Raw genomic sequence first — 21,103 nt, 5'->3', positions numbered from 1 at the left:
CCTGCCTCTCTGCCTGGAGGCGGGGGAGGAAGACCCTCCTGTGTCCTCGCTTATCTCAGGTATTTGTCTTCCCAAAGTCTCATGGCTGCGTGGCCTGAAGTTGTGCCACTAACTGGAGAAATTCTTGTGCTTTGTCCATAGCACAGTAATTTTATGTGTAGTGGTAGAAAGAGGCCTACATTCCAGTCTTAGCTGTGTGACCTTGAGTAAATCACCTAACCTCTCTGAGCCTCATATTGCCCATCTGCTAACTGGGGAGACAAATGCTGCTCTGTCCACTTGGCAGGATTGTGATGTGGTCACTGGCCTGTTCACCAGCCCATCAATGCCTGAGGTTGGCCACCAGGGCAAGGAGGGCCCCAGCAGTCACCTGGGACTAGGGCAGACACCTTGGACTTCCATCTTGGCTAGCTGGGTATCAAAGGGCCACATTTCAACTGTCCCCTTCCCCCCCACAAGAGAGGATGGTGCTAGAGGGTAGGAAGAGCTTGGACTCTGGAATCAAACAAACTGGTTTGAATACTGAACCTGATATTAAGTAAGCCACATAAGCTTTCTGGACCTCAGTTTCTTTGTCTCCAAAATGAGGTTCAAATTCTCTGTCTCAGCACAGAATATCTGTATGATACTTTAATTGTCTTGTCATTATACATTCATCCAAACCCACAGAATGTACAACACCAAGAGTTTATATTGGAAGCAAAATATTTGAACTGTGCACTTTGAGAGATAACGATGTTTCCGTGTAGGTCATGGATTGTGACAAATGGAACTGAATGGAGACTCTCTGTACCATCTGCTCAATTTTGCTGTAAGCCTAAAACTATAAAAGAAGGCTATTAGAAAACAAGAACAAAACAGAATAAAGCAAAATGACGGCATTATGAACTTAATGCTGAGCAATAATTTTCATTATTAAAACCCTGAATCTGTATATTGCTTTAAACAAACAACACCTCACCTCTTGGGATTATTGGGAATATTGAAGATAATGTGTCCAAAACACCTGTCTCAGGATAAGTAATGTGACAAGTAACCGTAGCGAGTAATAAACAACAGTAGCTCTGATAGCAGAGACCCTGCCTGCCCCTTCCACTCCCCAGGGAAGCATGAGACTGAAAGGGCAAATGGATAGGGAAGTTCTTTGGACTTTTGCTGCTGTTTTAGAACAATAGGACAATAGTACTTACATAAAATCCCCCAATTCTTTGTGTTCCCAGAGTGTACAAGCTCTGGTGCCCTGGGGCAAGTGCTGGCACTTCTAGAAGGATCCTTTCCTCCCCGTCTGTCCCCTGAATCATTGTTCTTCCCTTCTGAATGTTCCCAGTTCAGGGACTTGTTGTTTATCAGCCACAGGATGATTCAAGATGTTATAGGGGAGATTTTTGTCTAAGTCTCTACGCTCCAAGGGGAATGGCCAATTAGAGCCCAGCGTGGAGAGATACATCATTGTCACACCTGGCTCCTCAGGCCTCTGGGCCAGGCTGGCTCCCAGGGAGATGCTCATAGATCACAGCCATCCCCTGGCAAGAGGAGGAAGGGGTGGATAGGGTGGTGGGAGCCAAAGGGGGAAGAATATCATCATTGGTCAGAAGCTGGGAAGTCAGGGAGGGGCTTAAGAAAAACATAAACTCTTCACTACTCAGGGGCTCAGGCAGGAGGAAGGGAGATGAATTTAAATACACGGGTAATTCAGAGCTTCCGGGTTTGTGTTTCTTGTGTGTTCCACTCCTTTTTTGGTTTGTTTTGTTTTGCCTGTCTTCATTTCCCATAATTTTGGAAAAACATTAAAAGCCAGAAGACAAGAAAGAACCCAAAAGCTCTGGCCAATGTTGATCTTGACCTGGTTGCACATTAGAGCACTCGGGGGTCCTATGGGTGGGAAGGGAGGTGGAAGTCTGAGAGCTACGCACCCAGGCCACCAGGTCTCAACAGCAGCCCCTCGTGTATCCACTCACACTTTGAACGACTTGTCAAAAACTTAATAAAACCTACACTGAGCCAGGCAGTGTTCTAAGTGCTGGGGGTAGAAGCAGATAAGTCTCTGCTCTCTTTATGGAACCCATTATTTTAGGAATGTGGTGACGGGCTAGGGTAAGTCCTGTGATAAGCCCCAGGGCAGTGCTGAGAAGAGCTCCTGACCCAGAACTGGAGGAGGTCCTGGAAGGCTTCCTGGAGGAAGTGGCATCTAGGCTGATGTCCAAAGGATTAGTAGAACTAGCTAGACAAAAAGGAGAGGAAAGAGGGCCGCATGTGGAGAGAGTGTGCCAAGCTGAGGGAACACAGTGTGCGAAGGACCAGCGGAGACAGCGAGCATGGTACATTCCAGCACTGAGATGTGTGATGTGGCTGGATCTCAGAGTGGAGAGGACACCCAGTGGGAGGTCCTGGAGAAGTAGGCCTCGGCCAGGTCATGAGGGCTGTAACTGTGCACCAAGGAGTCTGGACTTTAGTCTGAAGGTAGTAAGGGGCCTCAGGAACACTTAAGTGGGGAGGTGATAGGACCAGACATGGGCTTTAAAACAAGCTTTTGCTGCATATGCCCAGGTGGGAGGCTGCCATAGGGACCTGGGAGGGCTGACAGTGGCTGGACTTCCACCTGGGTTTTCCCTGGCCCAGATGGTCCTCTTGTCATCTTCTCACTGTTGCCCAAGAGGGAGTGGTGACCCACTGTTCTCCTTGCCCACCTCTGTCCTATCATGGAGTGCCCCTGCAGTAGGAGCTGTTACTTGAGCCCATTGCTTTTGGGGATTTGTTTTACTCATTGCCTTGGAAGCCCCTGTTTCCTTTGTTCCCCTCAGGCTTGCTGGAGGACAGGACTCCTCTGAGGCTGAGTAACAGGCCATGAGAGTCTTCCAGAAATAGAAAGAGGGAGCTTTGAAGAGAATCCCAGAGCAGGGCCAGGACTGCAACTATCAAACCCACCTGAGGTCCTGGCTCTCACTTCAAGTCCAGAGCTCAGAGCTCTCAGTTCTCACAGATTTATGTATTTATGTATTTATTTATTTATGAGACAGAGTCTCACTCTGTTGCCCTGGGTAGAGTGCCATGGAGTCACAACTCACAGCAACCTCACACTCCTGGGCTCAAGTGATCCTCTTGCATCAGCCTCCCGAGTAGCTGAGACTACAGGTGCCCAGTATAATGCCTGACTAGTTTTTCTATTTTTAGTAGAGATAGAGTCTTGCTCTTGCCCAGGCTGGTCTCAATCTCCTGAGCTCAGGCAATCCACCCACTTTGGCCTCCCAGAGTGCTAGGATTACAGGTATGAGCCACCTCACCTGGCCTCAAGGATTATTTTAAAAGCGAAGTAGGGTGGAGAAATTGGAATCCTGTGCACTGCTGGTAGGACTGTAAAATGACGCAGCTACTTTGGAAAACAGTATGGTCGTTCTTGAATAAATTAAAAATAGAATTACCGTATGATGTAAAAAATAATCTCCCTTCTGAGTATATCTCCAAAAGAATTGAAAACAGAGTCTTGAATAGATATTTGTGGGGTTTTTTTGAGACAGAGTCTCACTGTGTCATCCTGGGTAGAGTGCCAGCTGTGGCGTCATACAGCTCACAGCAACCTCCAACTCCTGGGCTTCAGTGATTCTCTTGCCTCAGCTTCCCAAGTAGCTGGGACTATAGGCACCTGCCACAACGCCCGGCTATTTTTTTTTTTTTTTTTGCTGTGGTTGTCATTGTTGTTTAGCTGACTGGGCCAGGTTCGAACCTGCCAACCTCAGTGTATGTGGCTGGGGCTGTGACGACTGTGCTATGGGTGCCGAGCCTTGAATAGATATTTGTATACTCATGTTCACAGCAAAATATTCACAGTAGCCAAGAGACGATCAACAGAAGAATTAATTAATGAAATGTGGTTATACATATCATGAATATTACTCAGGAAGGAAATTCTGACATGTTCTACAACATGGAAGAACCTTGTGGACATTATGCTTAGCAAAACAAACCAACCACAAAAAGATGAATACTAGCTGGGTGAGGTGGCTCACGCCTGTAATCCTAGAACTCTGGGAGGTCAAGCCAGGAGGATCCTTTGAGCTGAGGCGTTTGGCACCAGCCTGAATAAGAATGAGACCCCATCTCTAGTAAAAATAGAAAAATTAGGGCAGCACCTGTGGCTCAAAGGAGTAGGGCGCCAGCCCCATATGCCAGAGTGGTGGGTTCAAACCCAGCCCCCAGCCAAAAAAATAAAAAGAAAAATTAGCTGGGTATGGTGGTGTGTGACTATAGTCCCAGCTGGTTGGGAGGCAGAGGCAAGAGGATCACTTGAGCCTAGGAGTTAGGGATTGCAGTGAGCTGTGGCATCATGTCACTCTGGCCTGGGCAACAGGCTAGAGTCTCAACAGGCTATAGTGGGGTTTTTTGTCTCAAAAAAAAAAAAAAAGAAAGAAAAAGAAAAATAATGTATGATTTGAATTATATGAGGTATCTATTATCCAAATTCATAGAGCTGGAAAGTAGGATTGTGGTTGCCTGAGGCTGAGGGGAGAGGGGAACAGGGAGTTGTTGCTTAATGAGTACAGTTTTTCAAGATAAAAAGAGTTCAGGTGAACGTACTTAACACTAGTGCACACTTAGAAAGGATTAAGATGATAAATTTTGTTATGTGTGTATTTTTTTTTTACCAGAATTAAAAATAAAAAGAAAAGAAAAGAAATTAGATGATCTAAGTTTTTTTAATAAAGCAAAGCAGGGGTGAGGGTGGGGTGGGTGTTAACAGCTGTCCCTTCCTCAACTCTGACTCAAATTCCCCTCATCTGAGCCCCCTCAGATCCATGCCCTGGCTCTCTGATGCCCCTGGCCCTGGAGGGGCAGCCAGAGGAGTTGAGGGAGAAGGCTATGGGTGCTTGGCTGATGCTAATATTGCCAGGGCCCATCACTACTGGTCCCTAACTGCACCTCCTCATACATACTCCCCCTCTCGGTGCATATATTTACAACTTACTTTCCCCTTGACATTAATCTTAGTCTATTTCTTCTCTGTAAAAACAGTGGGGAGGCTGAGAGGCAGGAAATACGTTGCTTTGGGTCTCACACCCCCTTGCAGAGTTTCTGCTTTCCTAGTCTTCTTACCTGCTCTGTTTCTCTGGGGTCATCTGGAGGAAGGGGATGGATGGGGTGACAGGAAGGAGCCTCTTCTGCCCATATAGGGGAATGGGAACGTCAGTGCGGAGAGGAAGGCTGATTATTTCCCTTTTGCTCAAACGTGATTTTGTCCTTCCCCATTCCTCCCCTGGCTAAAGCAGTCAGACCCCCAGGGCCCCTTGGCAGGGGCCTGCTGCCAGCACGCCCAGATGGGCTGGACTGATGGCGCCAGGGAGTGTGTGTGGTTTCCCAGATGTGCCCTCCTTCTCCACCCCAGGGGGCCCGTCTAGCCCTCAGCCTTCCTTTGCCACATGCCCTGGTCTGCTGCTTGTCTATGTTCCTGAGAACTTGAGCATAAATATCACAGTTGAATTCCTCAGAGTATTTGGCACGTTAGACTAGAATGTGGCAGGTATCCGTGGAGGAGGCAGGCAGGAAGACCGCGGTGGTGGGTATACGTCCTCCTTCAAAAACAAGCCCAGTTCCTCCTCCTTGGCAAAGCCATCAGTCACTAACTGCTCTAGTCTTCACTGGGTCTCCTCTTCTGAGCCATTAATCTACATTGCCCCCAATCACTCTCTTTTCTTTTCTTTTCTTTCTTTTTTTCTCTCTTTGAGACAGATTCTCAGTCTGTCACCCCGGGTAGAGTGCTGTGGTGTCACAGCTCATAGCAACCTCAGACTTTTGGCCTTAAGTAATCCTCTTGCCTCAGCCTCCTGAGTAGCTGGGACAACAGGGCCCACCACAATACTTGGCTAATTTTTCTATTTTTAGTAGAGATGGGGTCTTGATCAGGCTGGTCTCAAACTCCTAAACTCAGGCCATCCACCCACCTCAGTCAGTACTCAGAATACTAGGATTATAGGCGTCAGCCATCACACCCCACCCCAAATCTAATTCTTGATCATCACTGCCTTGTACTATTGACATAATATAGAAATTCTTTCACTGACCCACCTCCTTAACCAAATGGTAGACTCCCGGAAGAAAATGCCGTTCACTTCTTTGACTTTTGCAGCAGGATCTTAAAAAAGGGTCTTTGTTTTGCAAAAGTACTATGGTGCTTCATCCATTTCCCATAGACATATTTTAATTTTTGATACTCAAATCATTTTTTTCTAAAACAGAATCTTGCTCTGTTGTCGTGACTAGAGTACTGTGGCCTCAGTCTAGCTCTTTGCAACCTCAAACACCTGGGTTCAGGCAATCCTTCTGCTTCAGCCTCTCAAGTAGAAGGGACTACAGGCACACACCATACACCCTGCTAATTTTCCCATTTTTTGTAGAGGCAGGGGTCTCATTCTTGCTCAGGCCAGGCTCTAAGCCAAGCAATCCACCTGCCTTGGCCTCCCAGAAGCCAAGGATTACAGGTACAAGCCACCGCACCAGGCCAAATCATTTAGTTTTAAGGTACTATTGTGTCATGATCTTTGTTGATTTTCTCTTCAGTTTAATTGGTGTCCCCCAGATCTTATGTTTTCACTAGCTTTGTGGGTAACATAAACACTTCTCTAACACTGATTACATCAACCTCCCTAAAGTCTGCATTTTGTGGGGCAAGATATGCAATTACACCTTGGAATGGGTTCAGATTATACTTGTTTGTGTGGTGATAGCCACCTATGATCAGCAGAGACTGATAAAGAATGTTGACCTCGTGGGTTTGGTCAGGCTGAGCCTGGGATTAAACCAAGAGAACATAACTGGGAGGGTTAAGGTTAAAACATGGTCAGTTCATTAGTGACTCTTTTTGGATTATGTTGACTTTTGTTTCCCAGCACAATCTGTGAGAGCCAGAGGGTAAAGATTCATGAAAAGGACCTCTGTGTTGCTCTTCTGACACACTTTGATTGTAATTGTGCATGTACCCTTGATTTTCAGATTGTCCTTTCTTTTTTTTTAAGAGACAGAGTCTCATTTTGTTGCCCTAGGTAGAGTGCCATGGCATCATGGCTCACAGCAACCTCCAGCTCTTGGGCTTAGGAGATTCTCTTGCCTCGGCCTCCCAAGTAGCTGGGACTACAGGCGCCCACCACAATGCCTGGCTATTTTTTGTTACAGTCTGGCTGGGGCTGGGTTCAAACCTGCCACCTTTGGTGTATGGGGCCGGCGCCCTACTCACTGAGGCACAGGCGCCACCCTCAGATTATCTTTTCCTTCCATGGAGGGACTTTCTAGGTAGCTGAGGTCCAGTGGTGGAGGGTGGGGAGGCTGGAGTGAGAAGGTTCTAGGCTCTGGGGCTACTGAGTGGAGTTACAGGGCAGTGGATTTCAGTCCACTAAGGAAGAACTTTTTAACAAGTAGCATTGTTAAGCTGGACAGGCTGCCTAGTGAGTAATGAGCTTTCTGTCACTTCAAGCATTAATACTGGGACAAGATGATGGGGACGCTATAAAGACAGCTTCTGGGGGGTCATGCTGGAGGAACTTTCCAAATCCTAGAGTCTATTATTCTACATTCTTTGTCCTATGTTACGTACTCCTAAGGACAGGGCTTGATTTTATTTATCCCTGCAGGCCCCAATCCCCCTGTGGCTACAGTGATGGCAGCTTGGTTGATGTCGAATGAATGAAGGAGTATCTGGCTCTCATCATCCACATGTCCTTTGCGCCCGCTCTAGAAGCCAAAGCCAAGGTTAGGTTTCCCCTCTGGCCTTCCCATGGGAGCCAGAGCAGGGGAGGGGACCCAGGGGAAGGAAGAGGTGAGGAAGGAGCAGCTGGGTAGCTCATAAAGGGCACTTCAAATTTATTGAGCTCTTAGTACAAGGATGCTCAACCTTGGCTGCACATTTAAGTCACCTGGGAGCTTTAAAGAACAGTAGTAATGTATGTATCTCACCCCTGGAGACTCTGATTTAATTGGTCTACGATGCTGAGTGTCAGGGTGTTTTAAAGCTCCCCAGGTGATTCTAATGCACAGCCACGGCTGAGCACGCCTGCCTCCCTACGTGCCAGGAGCCTTACGTATCTTCTCATTTCATCCTCACAACAAGCTTATGAGTCAGGTCACTGGTTCTCAGAGTGTGGTCCTTAAACCAGCAGTGGCTTGAGAGTTTCTGTTTGAAATGAAAATTTTCAAGCCCCACTCCAAACTTATGGCATTGGAAAATGTGAGGTTTGAGGCCCTGCATTCTGTTTTGACTACCCTCCAGGTGGTTCTGATGCTGCTCAGGTCTCAGAAGCGCCGAGTAAGGTACTAGGAGCCCCCACGCACGATGAGGTGGAGATGCTTAGTTACCAGCCCAGGAATAGCAAGTGCAGTCACAGCAGAGACGGACCCTACTGCTCCTAGGGAGGCCACTGGGCTCTCTCACTAGCCTTCAGTCAACTCTTTCTCCTCCTCTTTGCTTAGTAGGAAAATTCAGCTCCATCTGGAGCCCAGTCGCTCTTGCCCTAGGGAAGTAAAGGGCAGAACACCCCAGGATTCATTCTAAAACAGTTTTATTAGGTTCTTAAAATAGCTCTGGCAGATGGTGTATAGAATTGGGGACTGGAGCAGAGCTGCCTGCCACATTTACAAAGATGTGTCTGTGCAAGCACACCCACGTGCACGTGTGCACACAGCTAGTGTATGTGCAGTGTGTATGGTGGGAATAGAGAGGCTGAGGAATTAAGGAAGGGGCAGAAAGGAGAAATAGGTGGGTGAATCTAATCTACCCATGATTAGAGAGGGCTTCTGATTAGCTTTCCCATGGCCCTTGGCTCAATCCTCCGCCCTCTCTGGGCACATGGTGGTCAGACAGGTGTTGTTGACTGGCTGAGTGAGCTCTCCTGTGGTTCTCAGGGGCCAGGGCCAGAGATCCTTGGGGGTGACGGGGCAGGGAAGACAGGTACAGCAGAGTTCCAGGAAGCTTGTAGGTTTTCATGGGCTGAGAGCCTGAAGTTCTGACTGAAGGTTAAGAGCAGACATAGGAGCCCTTACTTTGCAAATAAAAACAAAGAACTCAATTCCTTTTCCATGTTTTAAGGGAAACATCTATATATGTAAATTGGAATGCCATTTAGGTGTAGAAATGGTAGCTGCTCATCAATCTAAGCCTTCCTGACAGACCCTCAAATTGTGGTGGGTGGCTGTTTCCCATAGCAACTCCCCCCAAATGTAGTCTTGTATCCCACAGCAGTATGATTCTTGGGCCTGCTAACGCAGTAGTTTTTTACTTTTCTGGGCTTGGGGCCCATTTCAGAGTCTTATGAAATCTAAGGGGCCCTCTCTGTAGAAAATTTTGCATGTACCTGCACATGGAAAACTCTGGGAGCAAATCATAGAGGTCCATGGACTGTCCATCTTTGAGCTGGTGCTATAGTGGAGGGCCTGGGGGAAATGGCCACTGCCTCCCAGTGACTCTCAGGATAGCCCTGCCATGAGTCAGGATGCCTAGGTTTTTGTTCCTCCTCCACTGTTGGCTGTGAAACAAGCAGGATAATGGTATAAAGGCCATTAGAAGGTAAGGGCCTGGGCGGCGCCTATGGCTCAAAGGAGTAGGGCGCCGGCCCCATATGCTGGAGGGGCAAAAGCTGCAAAAAAAAAAGGTAAGGGCCTAAAATCAGATGACTCTTGAGGCAGGTTTCAGCTGTGAGAGTTGGGATTTTTACCAAGCAAGAGCCTTTGTGCTCTGAACGGCAAGGCTCATGCCCCTTAGCATGGCTCCCCAGCCTCACCCAGTGCCACCCTGTGCGTCCTGCGACTGCCCACCACACACCCAGCTCTTCTCAATCCTTGTCATCGTAAGTGACACAGCTATCCTTTGTGGTTGGCACCTGATCATTTCCATCCTGTGTTACACCCCTGAGAGGAGCGCCCTGCATTTACTTCCTTGCTCTTTATGTAGAAGGCAGTGTGGTTAAGGGAATGCAGCACAGGATTCAAAATAAGAAGACCTGAGTTGAAATTCTAGCTCGGTCCTCCCTGGTTGCATGATGTAAGGTAAGTTAAATTTTCCAGGCCTCAAGCGTCAGGTTCCTCATCTATAAAATGGGGAGAATACGTGCTCAGCAAACTCTTTGAGCTACTGCCAAGAGCACAGCAGAAGGCACATATCAAGGAGCTTAGTGATCAGCCACAGTGGACCACACGTCATTCTTATTTAGGTTGAGCCTGGGTCCTTCTTCCCTCCTCACAGGCTAACAGCCAGAGGGTGGCAACCAGGAGATGAGGAACGGCTCTGACATGCTCCCTCAACCTCCAGTGTTCTCTAATTGCAAAGGAAGCTGCCATTTCCCAACAGAGGCTCTTTCAGAGCTCAGAGACATGTAGCAGCAAGACACACCACGTCTCTTTTTGTGTGCGATGGTGCTGAAGGTGGGGGATGGGACACTGGTGACTGAGAATTTCTACAAACACGCAAAAGGCATTCTGGGTTCTTTGGTTTGGAGCTGTGGATAAAGGGACCTAGGTGAGCATAAAAACTAGGAGTCTGTAGTGGAGGTGGAAGGTGGGAGACTGGTTCGTGACTAACAGGGCCATGGAAGGCCAACAAGAGGCAGGACCAGCCTTGGGGTCTGGGTAAAAGGAGATGGCTCAGAAGGGTGTTGTGCTATGAGAATGGCATAGGCCACTTGGTGAGAAGGGACCACAGGGCCATGTGGTCTAATGGATGCTATAAAATCGGCATGGAGGTCAGATGAAGCAGTGATGGGGACTCCTGCCTGCTTGGTGCATAGCTCAGCTCATCATTAAGACTCTGATGAGCTCCTGCCTTGCCCGGCTGACATCTGAGTGCAGAAGCAAAGGAAGCCCATGGGCAAAAGCTGTTCTGGACTCGATTCGGACCAACAAAGAACTGACTGGTAAGGGGAGTGATCAGAGCCTCCAGAGGAGGCTTAGAAGTGATGGGATCCAGGGGATGAAAAGGTGAGGATGGGTAGTCAGACTTGTAAAAGCTTGTTTCAGAACTTCAGAGAAAAGGATCATCAGCTGCAGTTCTCAAGAGAATATAGTTCAAGAGGTTTTAAAACTGAAGTCCTGACAATAAAGTCACAAATTGTCCTAAATTTAAAAGAAAAAAAAAAAGAGGGCAGTCTCTAAAAATAAAAGTGGCTGCACAGGGAGCTCTCTGATGCACAGAGGTCTTAAAAAGCTTCTGACATACTTTGAAAGTTTATAAATTTGAATACAGTAGAGGGGTTGAGATGGAGCCCTTGGACTCAGACGGCATTTGAATTCTGATTCTGTCACCTATTAGCTGTGTGACCTTGGGTAAATCACTTAACCTCTCTGAGCTCTAATAGCTCAATGTGTAAAATGGTGGATAATGGTATCCACTTGGAAAGGTGGCTGTGCAGGAAATGAAATGGTGCCCATGAAATCCCTTCTACTGTGGCTAGGGTATGTAGCAAATGCTCCATCCATGATGGCTATTGTTGCTGGTCTGTGAAAAATAGGAGGAGATGTTCTTAAAGGCAACTGCCAAAGAACAGCACAAATGAGTAAGAATCACACTGGGTAGGTTAAAGGACAGGTTGCTCTGACACTTGTGAAACCTCTAAGGAGCAGACAAGGTTTCTTCTGGTAAAATCATCAAGAAGGAACGTCAACATCACTTCTGGACAGTCAAAGCATTATTAATGGCTGATGGAAGAGCAGGATAGTGGTTGCTCATGTCACAGCTGTCTCCCCTGGAATGATGTGCTTTAACAACAAGCACGATGAAAATGGAATTGAACACCAATAAAGATCATTCCTTGCCACCTTAAACGAGTGTCAGTTGCACTGCAGGACACTGATGGGGCTACGAATGTGACGGTGGAGCCTTGATCTTCACAAATCACTTTGAAGAACTACTTTGAAGAATCATAGGGAAATGGAGAGGGCTCAGAAGTCTACAAGAATTAATGTGGCTCTAATTTTAAAAAGTAAGAGATAGAATAGGTTTTTAAAAAACAGAGGCAGGCTCAGCACCTGTAGCTCAGTGGCTAGGGCGCCAGCCACATACACTGGAGCTGGTGGGTTTGAATCCAGCCCAGGCCTGCCAAACAATAATGACAACTACAACAACAACAACAAAAAATAGCCGGGCCTTGTGGTGGGCACCTGTAGTCCCAGCTACTTGGAAGGCTGAAGCACAAGAATCGCTTAAGTCCAAGAGTTGGTGGTTGCTGTGAGCTGTGACGCTACAGCACTCTACCCAGGGCAACATAGTGAGTCTGTATCAAAAAAAAAAAGAAAAGAAAAGAAAAGAAAAGAAAAGAAAAGAAAAGAAAAGAAAGAACAGAGGCACTTTGAGTGTCCATCCCTAGCACAGGTCTAGGGAGATCATTTAACTGAGGTTATGATTGCAGTAGCCTCCTAACTGGCCTCTTCCCTTCTGCCTTGTGTACCCCAACCCCTGTGCTCTGTTCTTAGTATAGTAACAAGGGATCCCCTTTAGTCAAATCATGCCATGTCTGCTTAGAACTCTCTGGTGGTTCCCCTTCTTACTGGAAGGAAAATCCAAAGTTCTTACACTGACCCACAGTGCCCATTGATTGCTGGCTGCCTCTCTGGCCTCGGGTCCCAGGTTGCTCCTCCTCCTTCTCCTGCTCCAGCCACACTAGCCTCCTTGCTCTTGGCCTTCACTCTTCCCATTCTTTCTGCTTGATCACTCTTCCCCAGGTAACTGCAAGGCTCACTCTCCCAAGTTTTACTCAAATGTCACCTTCTCAAAGAGGCTTTTCATGACATTCTACTTAAGCTCCTACTTCTTACTCTAGTCCCTGGACTTTTTTCCTCCATAGTACTCATTATCACTGAACATACTATACTATTTTTACTTATTTCTCATGTTCACCAATTTTCCCCCTTCCTAAAATGCAAGGTCCATAGACTCAGGGCTTTATATCTGTATCCTTAGTTTCTAGAACAATGCCTACCACACAGTCATGTTCATTAAGTATATGTGGATTGAGAGGGAGGAAGATGGCTTGGGTGGCCTTAGAGTTCACTAGATGAGGGTGACCAACCATCCAAGTTTCCCCAGGACCGAGAGAGTTCCTAAACATGGGACTTTCAGTACAAAGACCAGGAAAGCGTCAATTGGTCCCCTCCAATAGACCAGCCAATTTTATCTACTTCTGCGATATGGGATGAGACTGATGTTCCCAGGAATGCAACCCCACTAGATCCTCATTTCGGCATAGTCTCCCACAAAGTCTGTCCTGACAACCCTACAGATGAGATGCAGGCATGCGGGCAGCCAGATAGTCAATTTGGGTGGTTTGTCGCCAGGAGAGTGGCCATACCAGACCTGTTGTTCAGTGGACCAGTGTCAGGCTGGTGGGAAGGCTACAGTGGCTGACTCCTGGCCTGGGTCTGCTCTACAACCTACCCGAGCTGTGGATGAAGACAGAAGGCAGGGTGGAATTTGACACTGGCATGTCCTAGGGAAGGAAAACTAATATGTTTAACAAATGGATTAAGTTTTGAAATCATCTCCATAGGTAGAAATGATAGGCCCTATGTAACAGTTTAAATTTAGAAATAGGTATTTTCTTTTCAGATTTAAAAAGGAAAAAAAGCAATCTGAAATGTACAGAAGAGACCAGGCTTAATAGCTGTTTTGAACCGAATTATGTTTAGTTTGCCACATGCTCAGTCTGGTGTGAAAGCTACGAATTCAGATGCCATGTTAGTCTGTGCTGGTTGACATGTGGAGCCAGGACGAGGCCAGGGGATGACCCCACTGTCTTTCTCCTGCCTTGGAACACACCTGAGCCATGAGTCCAGCTCTGTACCAAGGGAGAGGCCGCTTGGCCTAGGTCACTCAACTTCAAGCTGTTCCTGGACACAGCAACCCACAAAGTGCCTTTTCCTCCCTCTCCCCAACAGGCTGTGTCCCTCAGCTCATCTGTCTTTGCAGGAGCAAAGATGTCACGAGCCACCTTCCTTCACCAACACCACCTGCCTTCTCTGGTATAACCAAATGGTTCAAGACCTGGGAATTCAGTCAAGAGACAGATTAATTCCTTATGACCTTTGCCCCCCAAAAGAACTCAAGCAGCTGAGAGCCCCACAGCAGCTAAGAGGCAGCAGCACCTCGAGAACCAGGCACAGAGCCCGAGAGCCAGAGCTGTGTCATCCTCAGGGCTGCGTGGTTTCTCCCTTTCCCCCGGGGCTCACAGCAAATGGTCCCATGGGGTTGGGAACCCTCCCTCTTTCCACTTTCCAACTGCAGGCACATTTATAAAGTCTTTTGAGCTTGAGGGATCTGAAGCCCTGGGTCCTCTATACCTGTTGGTGGTCACTTTTTTGGTTGCTGTTGGCCGAGCACAGGCTCTTTGGGAAGTTCTGCGGTGGCAGTGGGGGTGGTGATGGGAGAGCGTGACAGGGCTCTCTCTGCAGGCTCTTCAGGACTCTGGGTACTTATGTAAGGGAACAGCACTTTGCTTCCCCATGTCATGTGTACCAGCCAGGGAAGGAGCAACCGCAGATCTTCCGAGAGGACGGGTGAGGTGTTGATTTCTAATTCCAGATTTCCAGGAGCAGCACAGGGTTCTCCCCACCACACAGCAGGCCACTGGCAGGGCTGCCTAGAGTGTGTCTCTGATGACCCCAAAGCTCATCAGGGACGAGCCCTGTGAGGTGTCTGGGAATGTCTAGCTGGGTGCCACAGGGGAATAGAAGTCAGTATGTAGATGTAGAAAGGGTCTCTCCCCTCCCCTCCCTCGGAAGAACACACCCCAGAAGAAGCCCTTGTGTGGGACGCTGCTGACCTCAGAGCAGTCGGTCATTGATGTGGGGGCCGAGCAACCCCCCAGAAGAGTGGTGAGCAGCAGAGGGACTGTCCGGGGTCCTATCCTAACCTTCTTCTGGGGCCACATCCTACACTGTGGTCTGAAAGCTGAGGCCTGGAGCGGAAGGAGAGATCCCAGCTAGCGCAGGCCTAGCCCAGGGCTTCCCAAATGGTTTCCCGAGGCTGTGAACATCAGCATCCCCTGAAAACTTGGTAGAGATGCCCCGCCCAACTCTAGTAGATCAGAAACTCTAGGGTGGGCCCAGCCAGCTGTGTTTAATAAGCCCTCCAGGAGATTCCATGCAGAATCTCCTCAAGGGGAAGGAGGCTTTGATGATGGTTGTCTGCTGAGGGTCCTCAGAGAGCCCTGCTCTCGTCTCCCTTCCAGAGGGCAGCGCCCTCTGTCTGTGGGCCAGTGTTCACTTTCTAGGTCTGGGGGACCTGAGGAGCTGTCACCGGTAGGGCTTCCACCTGTGTATACATTTGCCATGTCAATGGCTGCTAAGATCTCCTTCCAAGGAGTCTGCCAAATGTGTTCTGTAACAGGGCACCCTCAGGCTCATGTACTGCTTTCTGTCAGTCTCGGGAAACCCAGCCCTTTCCCCTATCTCAGAAACATGGCACTATTGCCTGGTGGCCTCTGGCTCTGATGCCACCCTCAGTTGGTCCACAGCAGCTCCTCTGCCCTCAGCCCTGATGGCTTCCTAACAGATGTTCCTCTTCAAGTTAGGTATGAAGAAGGCATTGCTTTAAAAAGGAAAAAAAGGCTCAGTGCGCATAGCACAGTGGTTACGGCACCAGCCACATGCACGGAGGCTGGCGGGTTCGAGCCTGGCCTGGGCCAGCTAAATAACAATGACGACTTCAACAAAAAAATAGCTGGGCATTGTGGCAGGCGCCTATAGTCCCAGCTTCTTGGGAGGCTGAGGCAAGAGAATAGCTTAAGCCCAAGAGTTTGAGGTTGCTGTGAGCTGTGATGCCACAAGTATTCTACCGAAGGTGACATAGTAATATTCTGTCTCAAAAAAAAACCGGAAAAAAAACGGAAAAAAAACTGCAAGAGCAAACTTTGCTCACTGAAAATTATACTAAAACGAAATAGAAATAGCCATTGCAGCCATGCAGCCATTTCCTGATCCCATAGCTCTCTCCTCCCCAAATCCTCTGTCAGCCCCTCCAAATCCTCTGTCACACCCCTGGCCCCTCCTGTCCTAGCCAGCCAAAGTTCTCGCTGTCTTGATGATTTGCGATTCTCTGCATGACTCTGCCTCTTGGGTTTGTTTAATTAGAAATAGGCTGGGAATTGCTTCCTATGCTCTGGCATGTTAATTGCTTATCAGAGAAGGAGAAGGGGCGACAAGGCTTGGCATGGAAATTTCCTTTCTCCCTCCATCTCTGGGTCTGTCTCCATTGTTCTCACCCACCCCTCTCTTTGTCTCCTGCGCTCTGCCTCCCTCCCTCCCTTGCTCTGGTCAGCCTCAGCCTCTCCTGCTTTTCCTCCCTCTCTCCCCAGCTCTCTTACTCACAGCTATGGGGACTAGAGACTCGGAGCAGGCTCAAGGGCTGGAATTCAAGCCAGAAAGGAAACAGTGTCCCTCTCTCACCATGTCCCTCTTCTCCCTCTGACAGTATCCCAGCCACATGCCCACCACCCTCCAGGCTTGGAGGGATACCAGAGCACAGAGACCTCTTTGGTTATACTCGGTATTCAAAGCATTATTTTCCTTTCATTTCCTTTCCCCTGTATTATTGTTGTTATTATTTATTTTTATTTTTTACAAAACAGGAGAAAAGAATGAATTGGGTTGGGGGAGGTGACACATTTCTCCACAAAGGTACAAAATTGCCTATAGAAAGTCAGCTTCAGAGTGCCGAGCCGGGCTGCCAAGATGAGGTGTTCTGGGCATCCCCTCCCCAAATGTCCTTCAGATCTGGTTGGGAGTCACTCCCACTTTGAGGGTGATCCTCAAGATAGAAAGGAAAGGCCTCCTTCAGCCCTTGCCCAGTAGGAGAAGGAGCAGGCCACTGAGACTATACAAAGAAAAAGAAGAAGCAGGGCTGCATCTTGTAGGCCAGGGCCTGGGACACAGGCAGGGGACAGCCAAGGGAGGCCCAGGAGCCTGTGGGCAGGTAGATGATGAGGGGTGGGAGGCTCTCACCAGAGTCCTTCCTGTTCCTTGTTGATCCTCAGAGTGGTAGCAGAAGCACCCCCAGAAGGTAAGGGCAATGTTTTGGAGGCCACAGGAGCACCCCTGGGGGCCACAAAGCCTCAGCTATCTTGGTCCAGCTGCCAGGCCACAAGCGCGTCACCCATGTCACTTTCCTGGCAAGGCATCTGGCCCAGATTGCTTCCCTTTTGGTAAAAAGTAGTCCTAGTTATTTCTCTACTGCTGAGAACTGGCTGAGCTTCAGGAATTTTGAGACAATGGTGGTGACAGTGCCTCTCCTTCTAAGCATCTGGATAGCTTCCTCCCTGGATTCCAGGGCAGGACAAGGGGTGCAGATACCACCCGGACAGAAGGGGCACTCCATCCCCAGAAAGCCCAGGCTGGAAGGAGTGGCCGTCTGCCCACCCCTTGCCTAGGCTGGCCTGTACCAAGGTGGGCCGCTAGACCAGCTGCCAGCAGGAGGACAGCAAGAGCCAGGACGGCGATGAGCCCAGGCTGGTCCCCTAAGGCTCTGTGGCAAGCAGTGGCCTCTTTAGTTCTGGCCCATACACAAGCCAACTGGGTATGGGCATCAGCAAAGGCCACTTGCAGGCAGGCCCAGTACTCCGTGGCCTGAAGGAGGCGGGTGATGTTGTAGCTATGGGTGCCTCGGGGCAGACGGGCCAGAGCAGTGGCCCCATGGCCCTGGAGGGAGGAAGCGCTCGACCAGGTGAGGTTGGTGGAAACTGTGTTGGGTGGTGGCAACCAGGACAGTAGGATATGATAGGGATGGGTCTCCTGCACCCGGAGCTCCAGCCCCCGTCCCTCATCCCTGCCCGGCTGGAGGAGGGCACGGCCAACAACCACACTGACTGTCTTAGTGTCAGCCCCTACCAGGTTCTGGGCCACACAGGTATACAGTCCTGCTTCTTCTGCTGTCACCCTCCGCAGCTCCAGGGTCCCCTCAGGGTACACCCTGTACCTCCTGCCCACATGGGCAGGTGTTAGTCGAAGCCCGGCTGGAGTGACCCAGTAGATCTCGGGTTCTGGCTCGGCCAGCGCCCGGCAATGCAGTGTCATGCTCTCTCCACTGGCCACCTGGAGGCTGGGAGGGAAGCTGCGGGGGGAGATGAGGGGCAGGCAGTGGTCTGTCATCTCCCGGAAGGGCACCTCACGGACTGGGCGGCGCTGTAGGTCTGGTGGCTCTGCACACAGGGTGGATTGTGGCTCAATGAAGCGGACACGGGTGCCTGTGGCATTGGCCCAGCGGATGACACAATCGCAGCGGATGGGGTTGCCGTGGAGACCCACCTCCTGCAGGTTGGGCAGGGACTCCACGGTCTGCTGGTGCAAGGCACTGAGAGCATTATTGTTGAGCATAAGGGTCTCCATCTGGGGCAGGTGGTGGAAGGCGCGGGGGTGGATGAAGGACAGCCGCGGATTGTTAGTGATGTCCAGCTTGGTCAGCTCAGGGAGATTAACCAGGGCAAACTTGTCAATGGAGACCAGCTCCTCCATGTTGTTCAGTCCCAGCTCCTTGAGGTGTAGCATGTTGGCGAAGTCCCCCGGTCCTACCCGTTGCAGTGGGTTCTTATTCAGGTCTAGGAACTTAAGCCCGGGCACCTGCTCCAATGCCCGCTTGGGAACCCGGGCCAGCTGGTTGTCATAGAAAGAGAGGCTCTCTAGGCTCTGCAGCCCCTCCAGGGCATAGTCAGAGATCTCCCGCAGGTGCATGCCTGCTAGCACCAGGCTGCGCAGGTTGGCCAGGGGTCGGAAGTTCATGTCCAGGATGGCGTCCACCTTGTTGCCACCAATCATGAGGATCTCTAGGCTGGGCAGCATCTCGAACCAGCGGCTGTCAATGGCCCTCAGCAGGTTGGAGTTGAGGTGCAGCCGCAGCAGGTTACCCAGGCCTGCGAAGGCCCTGGGGGCAATGCGGTAGAGCTGGTTGTGGTTGAGATAGAGCTCCTGTAGGCTGGCCAGCCCGGCGAAGCTGTGGTCCTCCAGCCGGGTCAGCTGGTTCTCCTCCAGATGCAGGCTCAGCAGCTGGGGCAGGGCGTGGAAATCACAGTCTTGGGCGTCTGAAAAGCTATTCTGGGACAGGTCCAGCTCTGTGAGGTTGGTCAGGTAGTTGAGCTCACTCTGGTCCACACGGACGATGCTATTGCTCTGCAGTAGCAGGGTCTGCGTGCCTGCAGGGAGTGCTGGGGGCACCGCAGTCAGGAACAGGTCATTGCAGTCCACGGTGGTGGCCTCGCGGTAGGACGAGCGGGGTGTATACCAGGGCCGGATCTGGCAGGCACATTGAGCGGGGCAGGGTACACGCCAGGGTACCACAGGCACAGCAGCAGTGGCACCAGCCACCCAAGCTAGCAAAAGGGGGACCACCAGGAGCCTCATGGTAGAGCAGCAGGGCAGGGGACCATCCACAAGAAGAATCCAGAGTCCTGCTCTTCGTGATTTGCAGGCTGAGGGTCAGCAGCCCTGCCAGGGCCGGGGGAACCACCCTCCCAGAGCAGTCATTCTACGCAGGGATGGGGTAGCATCCCTTCTTGCTCTCTGGAGTGTGGCTCCTCATCTTTGTCCTCTGGGGCTGGGCCTGCTCACTCACTGCCATGTCCGTCAGGGGCAGCCCTGGAAGAAGAGGAGGCAGAGTAAGGAGGTGGCCAAGAAGCAGTACGTACCCCTTCTTCCCTCCTCCCTTCCTCAGTGAGCCAAAGAAGCTGCAGAGGGCATGGCCGGGGCCAGAACCAGGGCTCCTGGTTCTATCCTACAGTCCTTAAGGCTTCTATGACCTGCTAAGTGACTGTGAGTCTTCAGGGAAGAAGGAGGGGTGTGTGTGCCTGTACACGTGCATGTGTGTGTGTGTGTTTGGGACTTCAGAGTCCTGAGCCCAGAGATAAATGCAGTGGTTTCTCTAACCTTACATATCTCTTCTCTCCCTCCTTGGCTCACTTGGGTAAATGAAAGATAAAAGGACAGTTTCCAGAAATTCCTCTGGCAGTGTAGGCAGGCAACGGGTAGAGGGTGTTGGAAAGAAGTGCAGTTCTAAAATCTGGGATGGGCTCCCCAGGACTCTCAATGTTGGCAGACAGTGGGCCCTGACCCCACATCTGTATCCAGGCAGGTTGTCCTGGGTTGGGGTACTGCTTTGCTTTTTGTCAATTTCCTCACCCTGGGGGCAGGGACTCTCCCCTTCCCCACAGTCTGGTAGAGCTGCCCAGGAGGAAGTAGTGGGGCTAAAAAGCCTGGCTCTGAGCTCCTTAGCCCTGCAGATAAGACCTTGACCTGGCCTGCCCCCTTCACCTGGCTTTTCTTGCTGCCACCCCACTTACCCACTGTATACAAACATCTCAGGTTGAAGTTACCCTAGCATGTCACCCTTTCTTATGTCTCCTCCCCATTGTCTCCCAGCCACATCCTACTTGTTCTTCAAGACTCAAGTTTAGGCTCGGTGCCTGTGGCTCAAGCAGCTAAGGCGCCAGCCACATACACCTAAGGTGGTGGGTTCGAATCCCCAGCCCGGACCCGCCAAACAACAATGATAGCTGCAACCAAAAAATGGCCAGGCGTTGTAGCAGGTGCCTGTGGTCCCAGCTACTTGGGAGGCTGAGGCAGGAGACTCGCTTGAGCCCAGGAGTTAGAGGTTGCTGTGAATGTGATGCCATGGCACTCTACCCAGGGCGTTAGCTTGAGGCTCTGTCTCAAAAAAAAAAAAGACTCTAGTCACCTACAGAAGACTTCTTCAAAACCTCTCTACCCCTGGCTGGCCAAGGGGCTGGCTTTATGCCCTTATAGTACCCATGCTTCCTTTTGTCATGGTCCTAACCACATCACGTGGAAAGGTTTCTTCAGCTAGAGGCCTGTCTTGCTCATTATTGTACCTGAGCACGGAATGGGTACCCAGTGAGTGTTTATTGTATAAATCAATCTCTTTGCTCCAGGGCCCCTTTTCTCAGCAGATCAGAGCCCTTACAATCTCAAATCCAAGCCACTGCTATTTCCTCTGTCTTGGGTATGGGTAACCACCTAGGTTCTCTTTCACATCCCAGGGTCAGGCTGCACTGACCGGGAGGCGAGTCCAGCCTCAGCCTAGAAGCAAAGATGGAAACAAAAAGTGGCCAGACTCTGCGTTCCTGTCTTAGACCTC

General features: G+C 50.1%; 1 protein-coding gene across 1 annotated transcript; it reads right to left on the bottom strand.

Moving 5' to 3' along the window:
* Positions 1–17,214: 17,214 nt before the first annotated feature.
* LRRN2 (leucine rich repeat neuronal 2) lies at positions 17,215–19,353 on the bottom strand. The gene has a single exon (XM_003792238.2). It carries the CDS (start codon positions 19,351–19,353, stop codon positions 17,215–17,217), a length of 2,139 nt encoding a protein of 712 aa, XP_003792286.1.
* Between the last annotated feature and the right edge of the window lie 1,750 nt (positions 19,354–21,103).

The sequence above is a fragment of the Otolemur garnettii genome, unplaced genomic scaffold (genome assembly GCF_000181295.1).
Source record: "Otolemur garnettii isolate 467f Iridium unplaced genomic scaffold, OtoGar3 scaffold00055, whole genome shotgun sequence".
NCBI classification, from domain to species: Eukaryota; Metazoa; Chordata; class Mammalia; order Primates; family Galagidae; genus Otolemur; species Otolemur garnettii.
Note: the sequence above shows the minus strand (reverse complement) of the source record. Positions and strands in the feature narration are given on the sequence as shown.